The sequence below is a fragment of the Cyanistes caeruleus genome, chromosome Z (assembly GCF_971803275.1).
Source record: "Cyanistes caeruleus chromosome Z, bCyaCae1.hap1.1, whole genome shotgun sequence".
Classification (NCBI taxonomy): domain Eukaryota; kingdom Metazoa; phylum Chordata; class Aves; order Passeriformes; family Paridae; genus Cyanistes; species Cyanistes caeruleus.
Genome location: NC_141732.1, coordinates 12,504,387 through 12,520,228, shown reverse-complemented (window position 1 = coordinate 12,520,228; position 15,842 = coordinate 12,504,387). Strand labels below are relative to the sequence as shown.

The 15,842-nt window shown below is 35.5% G+C and overlaps 1 protein-coding gene across 50 annotated transcripts in view; it reads left to right on the top strand.

Moving 5' to 3' along the window:
• Window positions 1-15,842, top strand: part of PAM (peptidylglycine alpha-amidating monooxygenase) — a 123,469-nt gene that overhangs the window by 66,862 nt on the left and 40,765 nt on the right. For all 50 annotated transcript variants that reach the window (XM_086868650.1, XM_086868654.1, XM_086868643.1 and 47 more), the window contains 7 exons: window positions 2,328-2,413; window positions 4,084-4,167; window positions 12,710-12,758; window positions 13,221-13,288; window positions 14,875-14,955; window positions 15,061-15,137; window positions 15,427-15,530. In XM_086868650.1, coding sequence (XP_086724776.1) covers window positions 2,328-2,413; window positions 4,084-4,167; window positions 12,710-12,758; window positions 13,221-13,288; window positions 14,875-14,955; window positions 15,061-15,137; window positions 15,427-15,530 — 549 coding nt within the window. The remainder of the gene's footprint in view (window positions 1-2,327; window positions 2,414-4,083; window positions 4,168-12,709; window positions 12,759-13,220; window positions 13,289-14,874; window positions 14,956-15,060; window positions 15,138-15,426; window positions 15,531-15,842) is intronic.

The following is a 15,842-nucleotide window of genomic DNA, read 5'->3' as shown; positions in this document are numbered from 1 at the left end:
ATAGCCTTTATTTTGAGATCAGGCAGGGCAAGTTTAAATTGTTATCTAATGCAAACAAATGTTTAAGTGCAGGTCATAGATGACCACCTGGTAATTCCTCTATCAGACTAGTTGTTTCAGTTGGCACGAAAGAATGGGTTTGGATGCCTTTGACATCAGTAGGGCAGTGGAGGTTGCAAAAGATGTCATGACTAGTTCAGTGAAGGACTTCTATTTCACTGCATGAGGGAGAGTGGGGACAGTACAAAGAATTGTAGTTATAGGTGTAGTTTCTTACCATTGTCACTGCCCCAGAATGTTCTGCAACATTCAAGAGATAATGATGATTTGACTTACTCAGTCACCTCAATTACCCTTTTTTTAAAGTCTTGGTTAGTATTGAGGAGTGCAGTGTAATAGAGAAAAAAATGAAAGTCATTTGTTACTATAACCAATGCAAATGTGCTAAAGGGATAGCCAAATACTGCTGTTGCTGACATAGTGAAATATTTTACTTTCAGTCTAGGTAATCAGCCAAAACCCCAGTGCCATTAATAAAAGCAGCTCTGAGCTTACCCAAAATTGGAGAGAATGCCTTTGGGAAGTCTAGGAGAGTTTGTAAAAAACACAAAGATCCAAGAAGCAGCCAGGAAGCTCTCCTCTACCCCACTCAATCCCAAAGTTTGAGTCAAAATCAGTTTTTAGAACAATACTATATAATATGCAGCTATAGTACAATTTTAAGGAATTCTGTGTCACTTGGTTTTGAATCTCATTTTTTGTATGTAAAGAAGCTATGAATTTCAGTGATCTTTTATTTGTTAAATTTATACTTTTTGCTAGCTCCCTGCTTTTCAATCTGTTTATCTTATTACCTCTTCTTTCTAATCTCCTTTAAGTTTGTTTTTTTCTGAAAATTTAATGTTTCAAGATTATCACTGATGGCAAAATGAGAGGGTTGATCATTTTTCAAACAAAATGAAAGACCACTGTCTGTATTTCATCTTTGTCCCCTGCAGTCTTCCTCCTCCATTCTGGTAACCTCTCGGAAATAAAGTTTGAAGCGGCCTGCACAGGGTTTTGTTTTTTTTTTCCTAATGAATGTATTCTTAGAAATATTGTGGTATAAATTAAAGACTGTTGGGCCCAAAGTGTGGTGGTAGAGCTGTGACTGTGCTCGTAGTTCCTTCTGGGTGGTAAAGCTGTGACTATGCTTATTGTTCCTTCTGGCATTCCTCCTAAACAGTCACTTCAACACATTTCCAAATAGTGCAGCTCAGTACCAGGTTAGATCCATGAAGTCTCTTGGGTTTTTCGTCTAGTAGCAGTGGGAAACTGCATAATTTACAGCTGCAGCTGCATTCATCAGAATATTTCACTTACCTTGAAATATGTTTTGTTTGTCCTTTGGGACGTGGGCATGTTTGAAGGGGAAGGTGACCAACTTAGTAATGAAGATCTAGAAATAGATCTACATGTTGACAGTATAACTACTAAAAAAGTTGTGTGGTCCCTTTTTTCTTGATGCTCTCATGATTATGAGTGTCACCTGCAAGGTGCTAGCTGCAGAGGCTAGGAACAACTCAAGCTCTCTGTTACTGTAAATATTTGTGACCTGTTTGTGGCCTGTTAACTTGGCAAGCCCTTCTCTTTTCTTTCTGTTTTCCCTTGGGTCTTTGTCTTGCATTTTTTGGTTTGTTAATTTGTGATTTTTTTTGGTGATTGTTTCATTTGTATGTATATGTTGTGTGTATATGTATGTGTGTGATTTTTCTATTTTGAAAACAAGAAATCATGCAGTGGAATAAAAATTAACTTAAAGCAATGAGATCATATTAAGTACATGGAAGAGCATGAATGCCTCCTATCTGTGGGTTCATAAACAGCTTCCCACCACTTTTTAGAAAATAATTTTTAAATTAATTTTAAATAACCGATATTATATTTTGTGGGGGCTTTTTTTCTGCTTTTTGCATGAGTCCTGTTCCTCTGTATAAATGTAGCAGCCATTGTCATTTTGTATCACTTGAGTTGAGTTATGCTAGAAATTTTCACACAGTTAATTACCCTAAAACATTCCTTCATTTTTTCCAGCACAGATTAATAAGCTAACAGAACTCTCTAACACTGCTTTAATGCAAAGGGAGGGAAATAAAAGAAGATGGAACATGTGCCAGTATCTGTGAAAGCAATCTACATTAAAAGAACTGTGTTTAATCAGCATACATTCAAAAAAGCATTATGGATCTTAAAATTATTTATTATAAAATTTGCATGTAAGTCACCTGTTGTTTTCTGATTTCAGAAATTTAAAAATAATATTCTCTTTTCTTTCCTCGTATTTCTAGGGATTGTGATGAAGGAACATGCAAAGATAAATCTAACATTTTGTATGCTTGGGCAAGAAATGCTCCACCCACCAGGCTGCCCAAAGGTATTGGCTCTTAAATGTGGAGTTACTGTGTGCAGGGGCAGGGGAAAAAGGAGGACATGGAATAAGAACCTGGCATATCTGGGAACATCCTATAATGTTTTTATGATGTCCAATTGATAGAAATTGGAAAAACCTCAACCTTATTAACTATGAAATACATTATGCTAGCTAACATACTTGTGGGTTTTTGTCATTCTGTTTGCTATACCATTTTGCGTTGCTGTAGGGGGAAAAAAAGGCAGAGGGAGAGATAACTATCATAATATACTATTTATTTTTATATAGCATTAATCTTGCATTTCCTACTATATGTTACTAGAAGGTTACTATTTATGTATCTTTCTACATAAAAACTATATTAGAATATTTTTTGCTTGTTTGGGAAAGCACAAGCAAGTTCAATCAAAACACTTAATTTTTCCTGTTTAAAGTATACATAGACAATTTAATGTGTTTAATGCTTTGATGAAGTTGAGCAACACGCTTGTGTACCCATTTTCTTGTATGAGAGACAGCTCTGCTGAATTAAATCAAAACATTTTAAGCTACTTGGAGTGGTATGTCTGGATGGCAGGGTGAAATGCTTCTTTGTAATAACCACTAACGGTTTTAGAAATATTTACTGTCTATATGGCCTTGATCTGAAAATGTCTTGAATTCTAAGTATTTTTTCTTCCATCTTTTACTGCCCTTTTTCATATTCAGGGGCAGTATCATGAAAATGCTTTTTAAATAATCCATTTACACACTTACCAACATGAATGTTACTTGATTCGGTTATCAAAATGTCAAGTTAAAAAAAAAAGGTTACATGGGGGAGTCTATACAAGTTTTGTACTCATAGGATTCTTGCTGTTAAACTCCAGCCAGTAATACTTTTCTTGTTGCTGAGCTGTGTAAAAATACAAGGTTTGTAGGGAGTATTCATAAAGATGCCTCATTTGTGCACAGAGAGGCTGCAGTCCCATTTATAAGTTGGCTTTGCCTCTTACTGTGGGATTCTCTGACCAAATACGAAGAAATTGCTTTCTCTGCTTCTTTTGAAAAGTGTTCATTGTAGAAGTGGTTTAGAGAAATCCCTTTTGGTGATGGTGATAACTTGCAATTTCATTGTTTCAAATTATTCAAGCTTCTCTACTGTGTTTTGTGCCTCTGCTTGCTTCTCTCATCAAGTAACATAGCTGCATAATTTCATCAAGATTTTTTCTGTGTGTGATATGAATTTTAATCTAAAAATATTTTACTGCAGACTTTTTTTTCTTCTCATTCTCAATGTCTTCTTAGTAAGTTAGTGTTAGGTAGTTTTTATCATGCAGAGATTGTATGAGAAGTGAAAGTTCCACCAAATTCTACATAGATGACAAGACTTCATTTTTATTTTGAATTTTTATGAGATCTGTGTTAATGTTCTTTTATTGAGACAGTTCTCTGCATAAAGCAGATACGAATTAATTCATAATTAAGTTATGTTCCTAGCTTCTTAGTCTGTTTGGGATCATGTTCTGGTGGTTTTCCAGGGTTTTAGACAATGTTTTCTTCAGTGGTGTCTGAAATTTTCTACCCCTTCACTCTTAGCCAGTAAAGTGATTTGTATCTTTTTATATTGTCAGTGATGGTTAATCATCTTACATTTTATTATTTCTGAAAATAGTATATTTTCCTTCTTTTAGGTGTTGGATTCAGAGTTGGAGGAGAAACGGGTAGCAGATACTTTGTTCTCCAGGTACACTATGGAGATGTTAGCGCATTTAGAGGTATGCATTTTGGAAATTTGCTCTGTAAGTTGTATCAGCTACAGCATTAAAAACATTCACCTGTAGAAAATAATTTTCTGTTAGTGCCATTTGCAAAGATCAGTGGGCATATTTGTAATACAGTTTGTATATTAACTTCATAAACTTGATTTAGCTCTATAAATATTTGAAAGGTGAAAACCATTTTTTTCTTCAAAAAATGTGGAGCAAATGACTTAAAGTAATCAAGAAGCAGATAAATAATTTTACATTTAGGGAAAAATTTGGGGGTTCCATATATAATTCAGTGTTTTCTTTAATGAAGTTGAAACTAATACGTGTGAACGCGCTTAACCTTCATCTTGAGTAGATTGTGAACAGATTATATTCACTGGCCTGTCAGAGTATTTGTGTTTGGAAAGAATGTAACTCATGGAGACAGTGTCTTGTTTGTTTGGCTTGGGTTTTGGGTTGTTTTGTTGTTTTTTTAAGATGAAACACTCATTTTAGGCATAGCAATATACTTGGCATCGGGTGTTTCACAGAATCACATAATGGTTGAGGTTGAAACAAACCTTTGGAAGTCATGTGGCCCATGCCCTTCCTGCTACAGCCTGTTGTCCAGGCCCATGTCCAGGTATATTCAGCGGTAGAAACACCCCAGGATCTCCTTTGCCAGTGCTTAGTCATCCACACAGCGAAAAAGTTTCCTGATGTTCGGTGGAAGCCTCCTGTGTTTCAGAGTGTACCTATCACCTCTCGTCCTGTCACAGAGCACTGAGAATAGCCTGGCTCCCTCTTCTTTGCACCCTCCTTCCAGATCCTACTCTTCTTCAGGCTGAACAGTGCCAGCTCTCTCAGCCTTCCCTCATGGCAGACAAGCTCCAGTCCCATCATAATCTTCGTGTCCCTTCGCTAGACACTCTCTGTGTCTTTCTCACACTAGGAAGCCCTGCACTAGACACAGAACTCCCGATGTCGCCTCACCAGTGCTGAGCAGAAGGAAAGGATCCCCTTTATGATCTGCTGGCCCTGCTTTGGCAGATGCAGCAGACAGCACCATCTATCTTCTTTGCAGCAAGGCTGCATGGCCAGGCCATGCTCAGCCCAAGGAGCCCCTGATCCTTTGCTGCCAAGCTGCTTCCCAGCCTGCTGATGCCTGGGGTTGTACCTCCCCACACGCAGGACTTGGCACTTCCCTTGCTCTTCATGACGTTCCTGTCAGGCCTTTCTCCAGCCTGTCCAGGTCCCTCTGGATGGCAGCACAACCATCGGGTGCATCTCTCACTTCACCCATTTTGGTATCATTTGCAATTGCTGAGGTTGCACTTGTCCCAGCATCCAGGTCATTGATGGAGATGTTGAACGGGACTGAAGCCAATATTGATTCCTGAGCTATACCACTAGTTGCCATCCTCTGACTATACAACCATTCAGCTGGTGTTCAGTCCACCTCATTTCTCATTCAGACCATATGTTATGAGCTGGGATTTGGGAAATTTGAATTTCATTAATGCGCATTGATATATTGGTGACCAGCGATTTTTGGAGATTATTTTGTTTATTTGTTTATATTTCATATTGCACTTTGTTCTTTACACCTGAAATGCCTTGTTCAGACACCTTTGAAGTACTTATATTCTTGCTTTTACTCCCTGAATCACATCCTGAGCAGAGTTTTTTTACAGCCTCTGGTCATCAAAAGCAAAAAGCTGTGGCTTGTCATTCCCATGGAACTCATCTATGATACATTACTGATGTAGGATTTAAGCAAGAATGTGAAGAACCTCATGGGCTAATGATAATAAAAATGTTGAACTTGAAAGAAGAGAAAAATTAATAAGAACAAAAAATTAAGGGAGGAATATGCATTACAACAGTAGTTCAAGCTACTCTATCCTCCACATGGTATCATGGTAAATGATCTACAGACTGTACTTGGTTTTGAAGGGAGAAGTTACCAGGTAGGTGCAGCTTCCCAGAGCCATGCAGCCTCTCTTCTGTGCATCTCTAATAAGGTTTGGGCAATACTTAGCTAGAATTTTAAGCAGCACTGTCTGAAGCAGAAGTTGTGGTTTCTGACATGACCTGAAGATACAATATGGCTTAATGCCAGTGGTGGTAGAGGAGGGAGGAATAAGCTGAGTGTGCCATCACTGTTTGAATGGAGCATATATGCAAATGTTGACAATTAAAGTCGAAAGAATTGATTTTCATGCGAGAGTTCAGATGGATCCTTAAAACCCATGTGATTCTTTGCCTGCTAAAATCCTGAATAATTAAAGGTGCAAACCTCTAAAGAGAGCATATTCATCAACAGTCTGCTCTTCATTATTGCTTGGGGACATTGAGAGTTCCCATTGTTCATTTTCACTCTTAAGTATAATATATGAGTATGTAGTTATTAAAAAAATCAGATCAGTAACCATCACTGCACATTAGTTGAGAATGTCTTTGGAAATTTTTATTAGCAACTTGAGTTGTTAGTCAAAGCTTCTACCCTACTTGCACACTCAGAGAAACTGCAGTGAAAGAAATAAAAACATCATTTTTTACCTCCTATAGACCCTCTGCAGCAGACTCCTTATTTTTTGCCTAGCATATATATATAGGACTGAAATGCCATAGATGTAAGCCTGCAAAATTATGAAAGTTTAAGAGGTGTTGTTGACTTACAGATTATGATGTGGGAGATGATACCAGTGTCATGTACTATCTCAGCTGTTACAGAGTATGACAGAGTGCCCTTCATTTTTCATTTTTGCTTGGTAGTCTGTGGTCTCATTTTTAAAGTAAAAAAGAATATACCTTTTCTGTCATTTGTGAGAAGAAATGTTTTTAATGTTGCCTGCCTGTGAAAATTCCAATTGAGAAAAATATAGTTTTAATCTAATAAAATGTCCTAAACTTTTATAGTGGTGTTCAAAGATATTCAATTCATAATCTTCAGCTAGTTTCACAAGTATTTTTATATTTCAGGAATACCCTAAAGGGATTTTTCTTGTTATGACATGTCTGTTGATAGCCACAAACATAAAAATAAGAGTAGAGCCAAAGCGTAAGAATACAGTCACTGAAGTTTATATTTAAGCACATGCAGTTGTCACAATTTAGGACAGAGGATAAATGATGTAACTTGTTATGCTTTCAGTAGTACATAAAGAATTCCAAAGCATTGTTCAGAGTTTACTATTATTTACAAGTATAATAATTACTTACAAGTAATTGCAAATATCAAATATTTGACTTGATGTAGTAGTTATTTATGTATTAGCACCCAATTTTAATTCCTATCAGTTTTGGAGAGAAAAAAATGCCGTTGTTAAAATCATCAAATCTAACGTTCAACTCTTCTAAAAAGAACATTCTGAAAAAAACATTTTTCATTTCATTAACCAAGTATTAAATTAATTAATTCTGCTTTCCATCTCTTCTTACCTATAATCCTGAGCTAAGAATTAGTATTCAGATTTCCACTTTTCTCTTAGTTAACAAAATAAAACTTACTATGCTGTTGGGAGAGGGAAAAAGTTAGAGTGACCAACCGAAAGATGGCACGCTGTACGAGGAGGCAGGGTCCTTCCTCCCCACCCCCCGTTCATGTTTATGGTTATGCCAGTTATACTGATAGTTATAATGCCAGCTGCAGGTGGCAGTGACCTAAGCAGGGGGAAATGACACGCCGAGCTGGAAAATATAAAAAGCAGAATCACTCCTTAATAAACACCATTTGCCGTCCACCACATTGGTGTCTGTGAGCAGTGGTCCGAGCAGGCTTGAGGTAGTCGCTGTGTCGTTCCTGAACCAGGTCGCCTAGCTGGTTTTATGGCAACACTATACCGTGTCTAAAGTAAGCAGATTAAAATATAGGCTGGAGAATCAAAAACACATTCTACAAAAAAAAAACATGTAAAGAGCCATATTAGTAAAATATTGATTTCTCTATTCAATTTTCTCCACTTTTTGTACTGTAAAGCAAAAATTATTGTGGAATTGCACCTGATATTGAATTAAGCAAACAAGTATAAAATTGTGAGAAATTTGTCTGCCTTTCTATAGTCATAAGTGTTTGAAGTTCAGATTAAAATTAAATTAAATCTAGCAATCTTTAGGTCTGTAAAGAGACCCAGTAAGCTTTGAACTTGGGCTGTAGGGCTATGCAGTGCAGACATCATCCCGGTCTTGTTTTATTCTTCTATGTAAGCACGTTTAAATCTGAATTTTGAAAAATGTGATATTTTTCTAATCCCTAGAATGGTTTTTTTTTCCTTCTCTTCATATAACAAAGACTAACGTTGTTTTTAATCTGCCATATTATTATCTTTCCAGCGCATGTGAGAATATAATTGTTATCCCCAAGAATAAAATTATTTAGAAGTTACCAGTGATAAGGTCTTTTTGCTATTCTTTAGTGGAAGGTTTTCACATTCTGTCATTTGTATGTGTACAACTGTTGCACTGCTTGAAGCAATTAATAATTTTTTATCAATATGTTTGGAGCAAATTTATGGGGAAGCTTTTCATCTTTGTTCAGCTTTGGCTTTTTTTTCATTCCCTTTCTTATTGTCTCTCTTTTCTTGCACAACAAGCAATGTTTCATTCTCAGCTTCTTCCTTTAACTCCCACCTTTTCACTGAAGGTATGTTTATTTCTCCCTGCTATCACACCATGCAAGGATTATGTTACCCACATGACATATAATAACATAGATGTACCTGCTTTTCTTAGTGGGATGTAGGGTACTTAGTGTTGTCTTATGGTTTGGATTTTTTTGGTTGGGGAGAATAACTCATTTTTGGCTAGTTCATTCAATAAGCTAGTAGATGCCTTAAAAAGATCTGTTTTCTCATAAGAATGTGAATTGTATATTGCCCTTTAAACATTACTCTGAACATTATTCTGAACATTAGATTCAGTGCCGTTCTCTTTGACATTCTCTTGAATATGCTAGTGTCTTGAAAAGTTATCTTTGCATATTCACAGAGATTCATGGCTATGATATATTTTTATATCCTTTTAGCAAATCAGTCATCTGACCTTTATGAGGTCTTCACCTGTTAAAAAATTTTGAACCAGGATCAACAATTGTCTCCTTTCTGTTTGGAAAGTAAGTTGTGAAAATGTCACTGGGGAGTCTGTGTTTGCATTTTGTTTTCCACAAATTGAATAAAGGTACAGTTTCATTCCAGATTTCATACTAGACTTTTAAAAATAATTTTTCTGAATCGATATTGGATGAGTGAACAGATCAGCAAGTGAAAGCACCTTGACTTACATAAAAAAACCAATTTAAGATAGTTTTATGTATCAACTATTAGATACCAATATTGAGTGCATTATTTGTCTCATTCTTTACTAGGACCTCAAGTTCATTTCTTGTGCTACATTACCTTGCTGTTTAAATATGATTTGTACAAAGTTCCTTCTCCATGGGCATTAACTTTGAAATTGCCTTGCCCAGAGGTTGTGCTCATCCTTGAGGCTGCTTCTTACCTTTAATGAAGCAAAGCCAATTCTGAGACTGTATGTGAAGATTCTGGTACAAATCAAGGGCTGACTTTGAAATAACAAGGGGTTTGGAGCTTCATAAAAAGGGCCACTCTGTTGCAGTAGAAGCTTGTAAGTATTCTAGTCACCATGAACAAGTACTATACTCTTGCTATGAAATGCTAGAAACAGAGCACTAAAGAAGCTGAATAAATAGTTTGACCAGGGTGCTCAATAATTTATAATCCCCATACTCAGAGTGCAAGTAAAGTAGGTTTTGAAGAGTGTCTGTTTTTATGAGTAAAAAACTCATACAATTTTAAACATCTAGGAAGTCCTGAAAGTATCAATGTCTGTAGCAGATTGTCATTCATGTGATTGAAGAATTCAGGACTGTAGATCTGGAGAGACAGATTAGCAGAAAGCCAGTCAGGCTTGCTTCAGAAGTCTTAGCAAAATCAGCTTACAGAAGAAGAATGTTTCTCTTTAAGATAATTTTCCTTCACATCAGGTGTGAGTATTTCTAGTATTTGAGATATTTCTCCTAGAAAACGTTTTAAACGGGAGTAGCATTGGTGATTCTTTTAAACTAATTTAAACATTTACTGACAGTTAAACTTGGAATAATCGTTACAATGTTGTCATGCACAATTTTTAAAAATTATATCCTAAAATTTAAAGCCAGTTTAACATGCACCATTGGCTTTGTTTGATATGGGTAAATAAAAGCAGGGATTATTTAATATGATTGTGTTACATTTGCATAGAACACAAGGCAGAACACAACTTGTCGGCATTCTTCAGTGAAGTGTTCAGAGCTGTGAGTGTTTCAAGGAGGTGAACTGAAGGAAGGAGAAGCAGGAAAACATCAGATCCGGCATCCCTCTGTAGTTATTAGGAAACATTCAGTTCAGTGAAGGCTAAATATAGCTACAAACAGAATTCTAAAGCATTGTAGGAATTCCTGAAAGGTTTAGACTAATGTATCCATCCATTCTTCTAACAAAGCACTGCAGATCAGATACTTGTGCCAGAAGTTCATTTGTGCTTCTCCTGATACTGATTTAGATGGTTGCCTTATATAGTAGCAATTGTAATAATTAGTAGAACTTTCCAGATATCTTCAGTTCATTTTGAAATTGCTCTGTTTAGATGATAATGCTGATTAAAATTTTTTCCATGCTCTGAAAATACAAATTTTGTCAAAATACTTTAATATTGCCAAACTGAAATATATTTGAGTTTTTTTCTCTCCTCCTATGATGCTACTTTTAAGAGACACTACAATGTAGTAAGGGCTAAAGTTTTCAAATAAGAAATTAGTTGGATGGTTTGGGGATAATTTTCCAGCAGTTTTCAAAAGATAGAATAGTGATGTTTTCAACTAAAATTCCAAAACTGGGAGACACAAAATGACTGATGGCATTTTAAAATTTTAAATTTTATTACTTTAAGTAATAATATTCTGAGAGGAAGCAAGCATTTTCCAATTTCCATTGAACTTCATGTAGTGCAGAGTTCTAACAGTATTAAACTTAGAAAAACTGAGTTCTGGAGCATCGCCAGTGTTATTTATATAAGAAAAATATACTTTGAAATGAGGAGAATGGGGTAGAAGAGACTTTACAGAGACCTTTGTAGCAAACACTGAAAAGGAGTTTAGTTTCTCTTTCTCTTGAATGTGTTCTTACCATTCCCCTTCTTTTGTCCTAATAGCTCACTATTTTTGTCACTTTTGGGTTCTTGATTTGGTAGTCTTGATTCTTGTAGGTAGTCTTGATGAAAGAGCTACTGTTCTTATGGAGTTTTTTTTCAGTGTATAGTGAAGACTCTGCTTTTTTGTTGCTATTTGTAAAGATGTAACTGTTATTCAGATTTTTAAATCCAAAAGAGTTTATTGAGATGGACAGAGCTAGAGTAACTAAGAATTTATAGATGCCATAATGATAAGCATTATGAGAACCCAGTGAAATTGTGTTAGCAGCTATTTCACTTGAATAACACATGTATTAATTTACAGATCTACTTTATGAACATAGTGAAAACAGATTCTAGTAAATTCTATCAGTGATGGTGAAAAGCAAACTCATTATTATCCCTTAATAACGACATGTGGGGTGACTGAAATAGCTAATGTGTGAAAAACTGAACTGATAGTTTTTGATCTGTTAAGTTTCCTTGTGTTGTCCAACTTTGGCCATTATCCTTTTTCTGTTCAAATGCACAATTTTTTCAGTTTTCAATCTGGCTATTTATGGGAGGAAAAGCTCTCAGAAGTTACCACTTGTTACCATAGCTACTCTGATCTCTTTCTTACCTGAAATCATGCTGTTGGTTGGTATTTTTTCAGAATGTTCTGTTTATTTACTTTGGAGTTAGGTCCATCTTCTAACTACAGCTGTTATTGTATAAACATAAGAAAAAGAAACATAAGAAAAAGAAACTTGCTTAAAAAGGAGCAAAGATTGAACTCCAGATGGCCAACTATAAACTAGTAACCATCAAGACAACAGGGTCTTTAAATTAAAATGTCAAACAGATCAGCTAATGATGATGATACCGAACACTGGCAAACAAATTAGCTATTTTTACTCACCTCCTAGGATATCCAATTTTCAGCAGATTTGCTGTCTGAATTGGTATATCAAGTTCTCTTCCTGACTTCTATTAAATTGTTTCTGGCAGCTGCATTATTAATGGCTAAAATTTTTGCTTTTCTCAAATCTTTCACTTTTCTAACTTTGATCAAAATATAAATTTGTTTGAATCAAAGCTTCTTTTTCTGTTAGTGTGAACATTTTGCTGTTTCATTTCCCAACTGCTTGTTCATAAAGATCTACATTTTCTAGTGCAGTAGTTTTCACCACCGAAGTTTTTCTCTGTATTAGGATTTCTACAACTGCAGTACTGAGATGATCAGATTTGTGCAAATTTCAGTAGTGTTTCCACAGTATAACAATTTTACTGTGCACAGTAAGATTAAAACTTGTTTTGTCTTCTGGTATTTTTTACACAGCAGAAAAATTGTTTTAATATGTAGTATGCTAATGATGAAACTGTTTCACAATTTGTACAGATAAACACAAGGACTGCTCTGGTGTAACTTTACATCTGACACATCAAAAGTGAGTATTTTTAGAATTGCATACCATTCTTTTTCCATTGGAATAGAAATTGTGGATTATTTTGAAAACATGTGAAGTAAAAATACATTAAGAATTTTGAACTTGTGTCATCTGTTGGCAAAAAAATTAATTTCTGCTAAGAAACTTGACACAGCTGTGCTATGAGTACTGGATTAATCCAGTTTAAGAGCTTCATATTTAGAAATCTGGGATAAGAACAGCAATTATGCAGATGATAGCTTTGTCCTATTTCACATACTTTGCAGAAAACGCTTGAGAAATAGTAGCAAAAAAGACAGGGAAGGGGAACTGCTGTGAAACAGCTTCTTTTTCAGAAGACCTGTTTCAGATGTAATCCAATGCTTAGAAATTAGTAGTATCAAATGGCATTGCCTATCAATTACTTGATATATTGTGTTTTACAGAGGACTTGTTTACCAGGGCTTGGGTTTTCCATTGCAGGCAGCCCTTGATTGCGGGAATGTATCTTATGATGTCTGTGAACACAGTCATACCACCAGGCAGGAAAGGTGAGTCAACATTTTAGAAAGTGACTATATGATTTCAGCACCTGATCTAATATTGTTGCTTGTTGTGAAGGAAAATTTGACAGAGGATAGCTGATATGTAGATGGACAAAGTAATTATTTGATTGATTGAACAAGTGAGGGAAAAAATAGATATGTTTAATATTGTATCCTGTTTCCCTATGACTACATCAATAAAGGCAATCAATGCTGTATAAACATGAGTACAAGTAACAATGAGTATTTCTTAATTTATTTTAATCTAATGTTTTACAAAAAAAGGCCCTACCTCTTTTCTAATTCCTCCTCTCTCCTCTAAAAAGCCATAAACTGTTTTGGACTCTTCTTCTCCTTCATTTGTCATTTGTAATATTTGTGATTCTACAAAGACTTCAGTTTTAAAAAATTAATCTCTACCAGTAAGGATCCGCTATTTAAGAATTTTATTCCTGTGTTCCTAGTTGGTTAAAAGGTCAAAATCCTGAAATAAAAATAATCGTAATAGAAAGTTTCCAAACTGTTTCTATTCAGAATCCTGGATTTTATCTGAAACTCAGCTTGGAAATTCCTAAAATCCTTTCTTCAGTAGCGCATGGGATGTTCTGTTTTAAGGAAGTTGGACACTGACTATACTCTGCTATACCAAAATTTTTAAGGGTATAACCAAGAGCACCATTTGTCCCATTCACAGTTAACTGACTAAATATGATGAGGTGATCAAATACTCAGCTGACTCCAACTGTTTAGTGAATTCAGCAACTTGAAACATTTTTAAATTTTAATTGAAATTAAAAATACTTTGCTCTCCAATATGAAAACATCAAATGAATCCCCCACTACCCAAAAGAATGTTTGATCAGTGTAGGAATTTAATTTTTCAACTGGAAGGGTGAGTGAAAAGGGCAAACAAACAGTTCTGTAATTCCTGATAACTGCCTTCTCATGTTCAGTCAAATTTACAGCTCTTAAGTGGAGCATGAAATGTGTAAAGCAGGAAATGTGGCGACAGCTCTAAGAAAGGCATTGGGATTTTTTTTGTAGGCTCTCCCTTAGGTACTGTTACTGCACCTAACACAAGTACTGCCCTGTAAACATTGTGCAGCACTTCTCTGACAAAGTCTCTTGTCTAATCCTAAATTAGGTCTGTGCCTTTATAATCAAGACTTCATTGTAAATTGTATCAGTTTAGAAATATATCCATTTATTCCAATTTTCCCCTGAGTATATCATTTACCACAGCTATGTTTATTTTAAGCAACGCTCAACATAGTCTGTAAGTAAATTTATTACTTTATTTTGTTAAATAGCAGTAGTGTACACTGGAAGAAGTTCTTCTGGCTTTCAGCCAGAAAGAATTCATATGTATGTAATTTTCAAGTAACCTGTAGTATATATTAGTTTTTCTTTGCAGTGTCTTGACATGGACACTGCAGAAGTATAAGATATTATGTATTATCTTTTGAAATCATCTGTTGTCCAGTATAGGTATGCTTTTTGTAAACCATGCCAAATGAAGTACAGTAATTCAGCTTTTCTCTGTTTGATAAATGATCTGTTTGTCATTGCTTATTGCTGTCATATTTTCACAGTGGTTAATGCAGACATTGCCTGCCATTACAAAAGGTCTCCAATGCACCTTTTTGCCTATAGAGTTCACACGCACAGACTAGGTAAGAGTAACATAGGAATATCAAATACTTAACAGAAGAATGTTGACTCTGCAACGTATTTTTTAAAGTATATCTCACTTCTCATGTTTATTGATATTCTTGTAGGTAAAGTAGTGAGTGGATACAGAGTGCGAAATGGTCAGTGGACATTGATTGGTAGACAGAGTCCACAACTACCACAGGTTGGTTCGGTTCTTTTTAGTTCTGAATGTAAATTTTAATTATATTTGTTTCAAACTGAGAAGCTGAATTAGAAATCACATGTCCACAGATTTGCATCATGAAATTTCCACTGGTTATGTGCTGTTGTGCTCCTGTGAAGTGGAAGTGAATATTGCCAGATATTACCACAATTAGATTATGATGCAAAAGTTGTTTCAGATATTTAGCACTGTCCTTCTCATCAGTGTCTATTGACACAGAGAATATGGAGCACTTTCACTGATGGCAGTTAATCATCCTCTCTTTCAGGCATTCTACCCTGTGAAATATCCGGTAGACATTAGCTATGATGACATCCTAGCAGCCAGATGTGTGTTCAGTGGGGAAGGGAGAACTACAGAGACACACATAGGGTAAATTTATCTATTTGCTCCATTTCAGAGCTTGTTTTTTCCAGGGTATTGGTTATATGTAGAAATATTTTTGTTCTATGTCTTCTTCCAAGGTAATTCTAAGAAACAGTTTCTGCCAGAATGTTTTGTTATGCTCTCTACTTCAGATTTTAACTCCACACTATGTTCACTGATGTTACTTGAATATTCACTTTGCTCAAGTGTTCAGAACACTTTTGAAGTGAAGCTATGCTGCCAAACAACTTACTCAGGTGTTGGACTGATCTTTTCTTAGAGAAGGATTCAGAAAATCAATTCTAGAAAATATATATT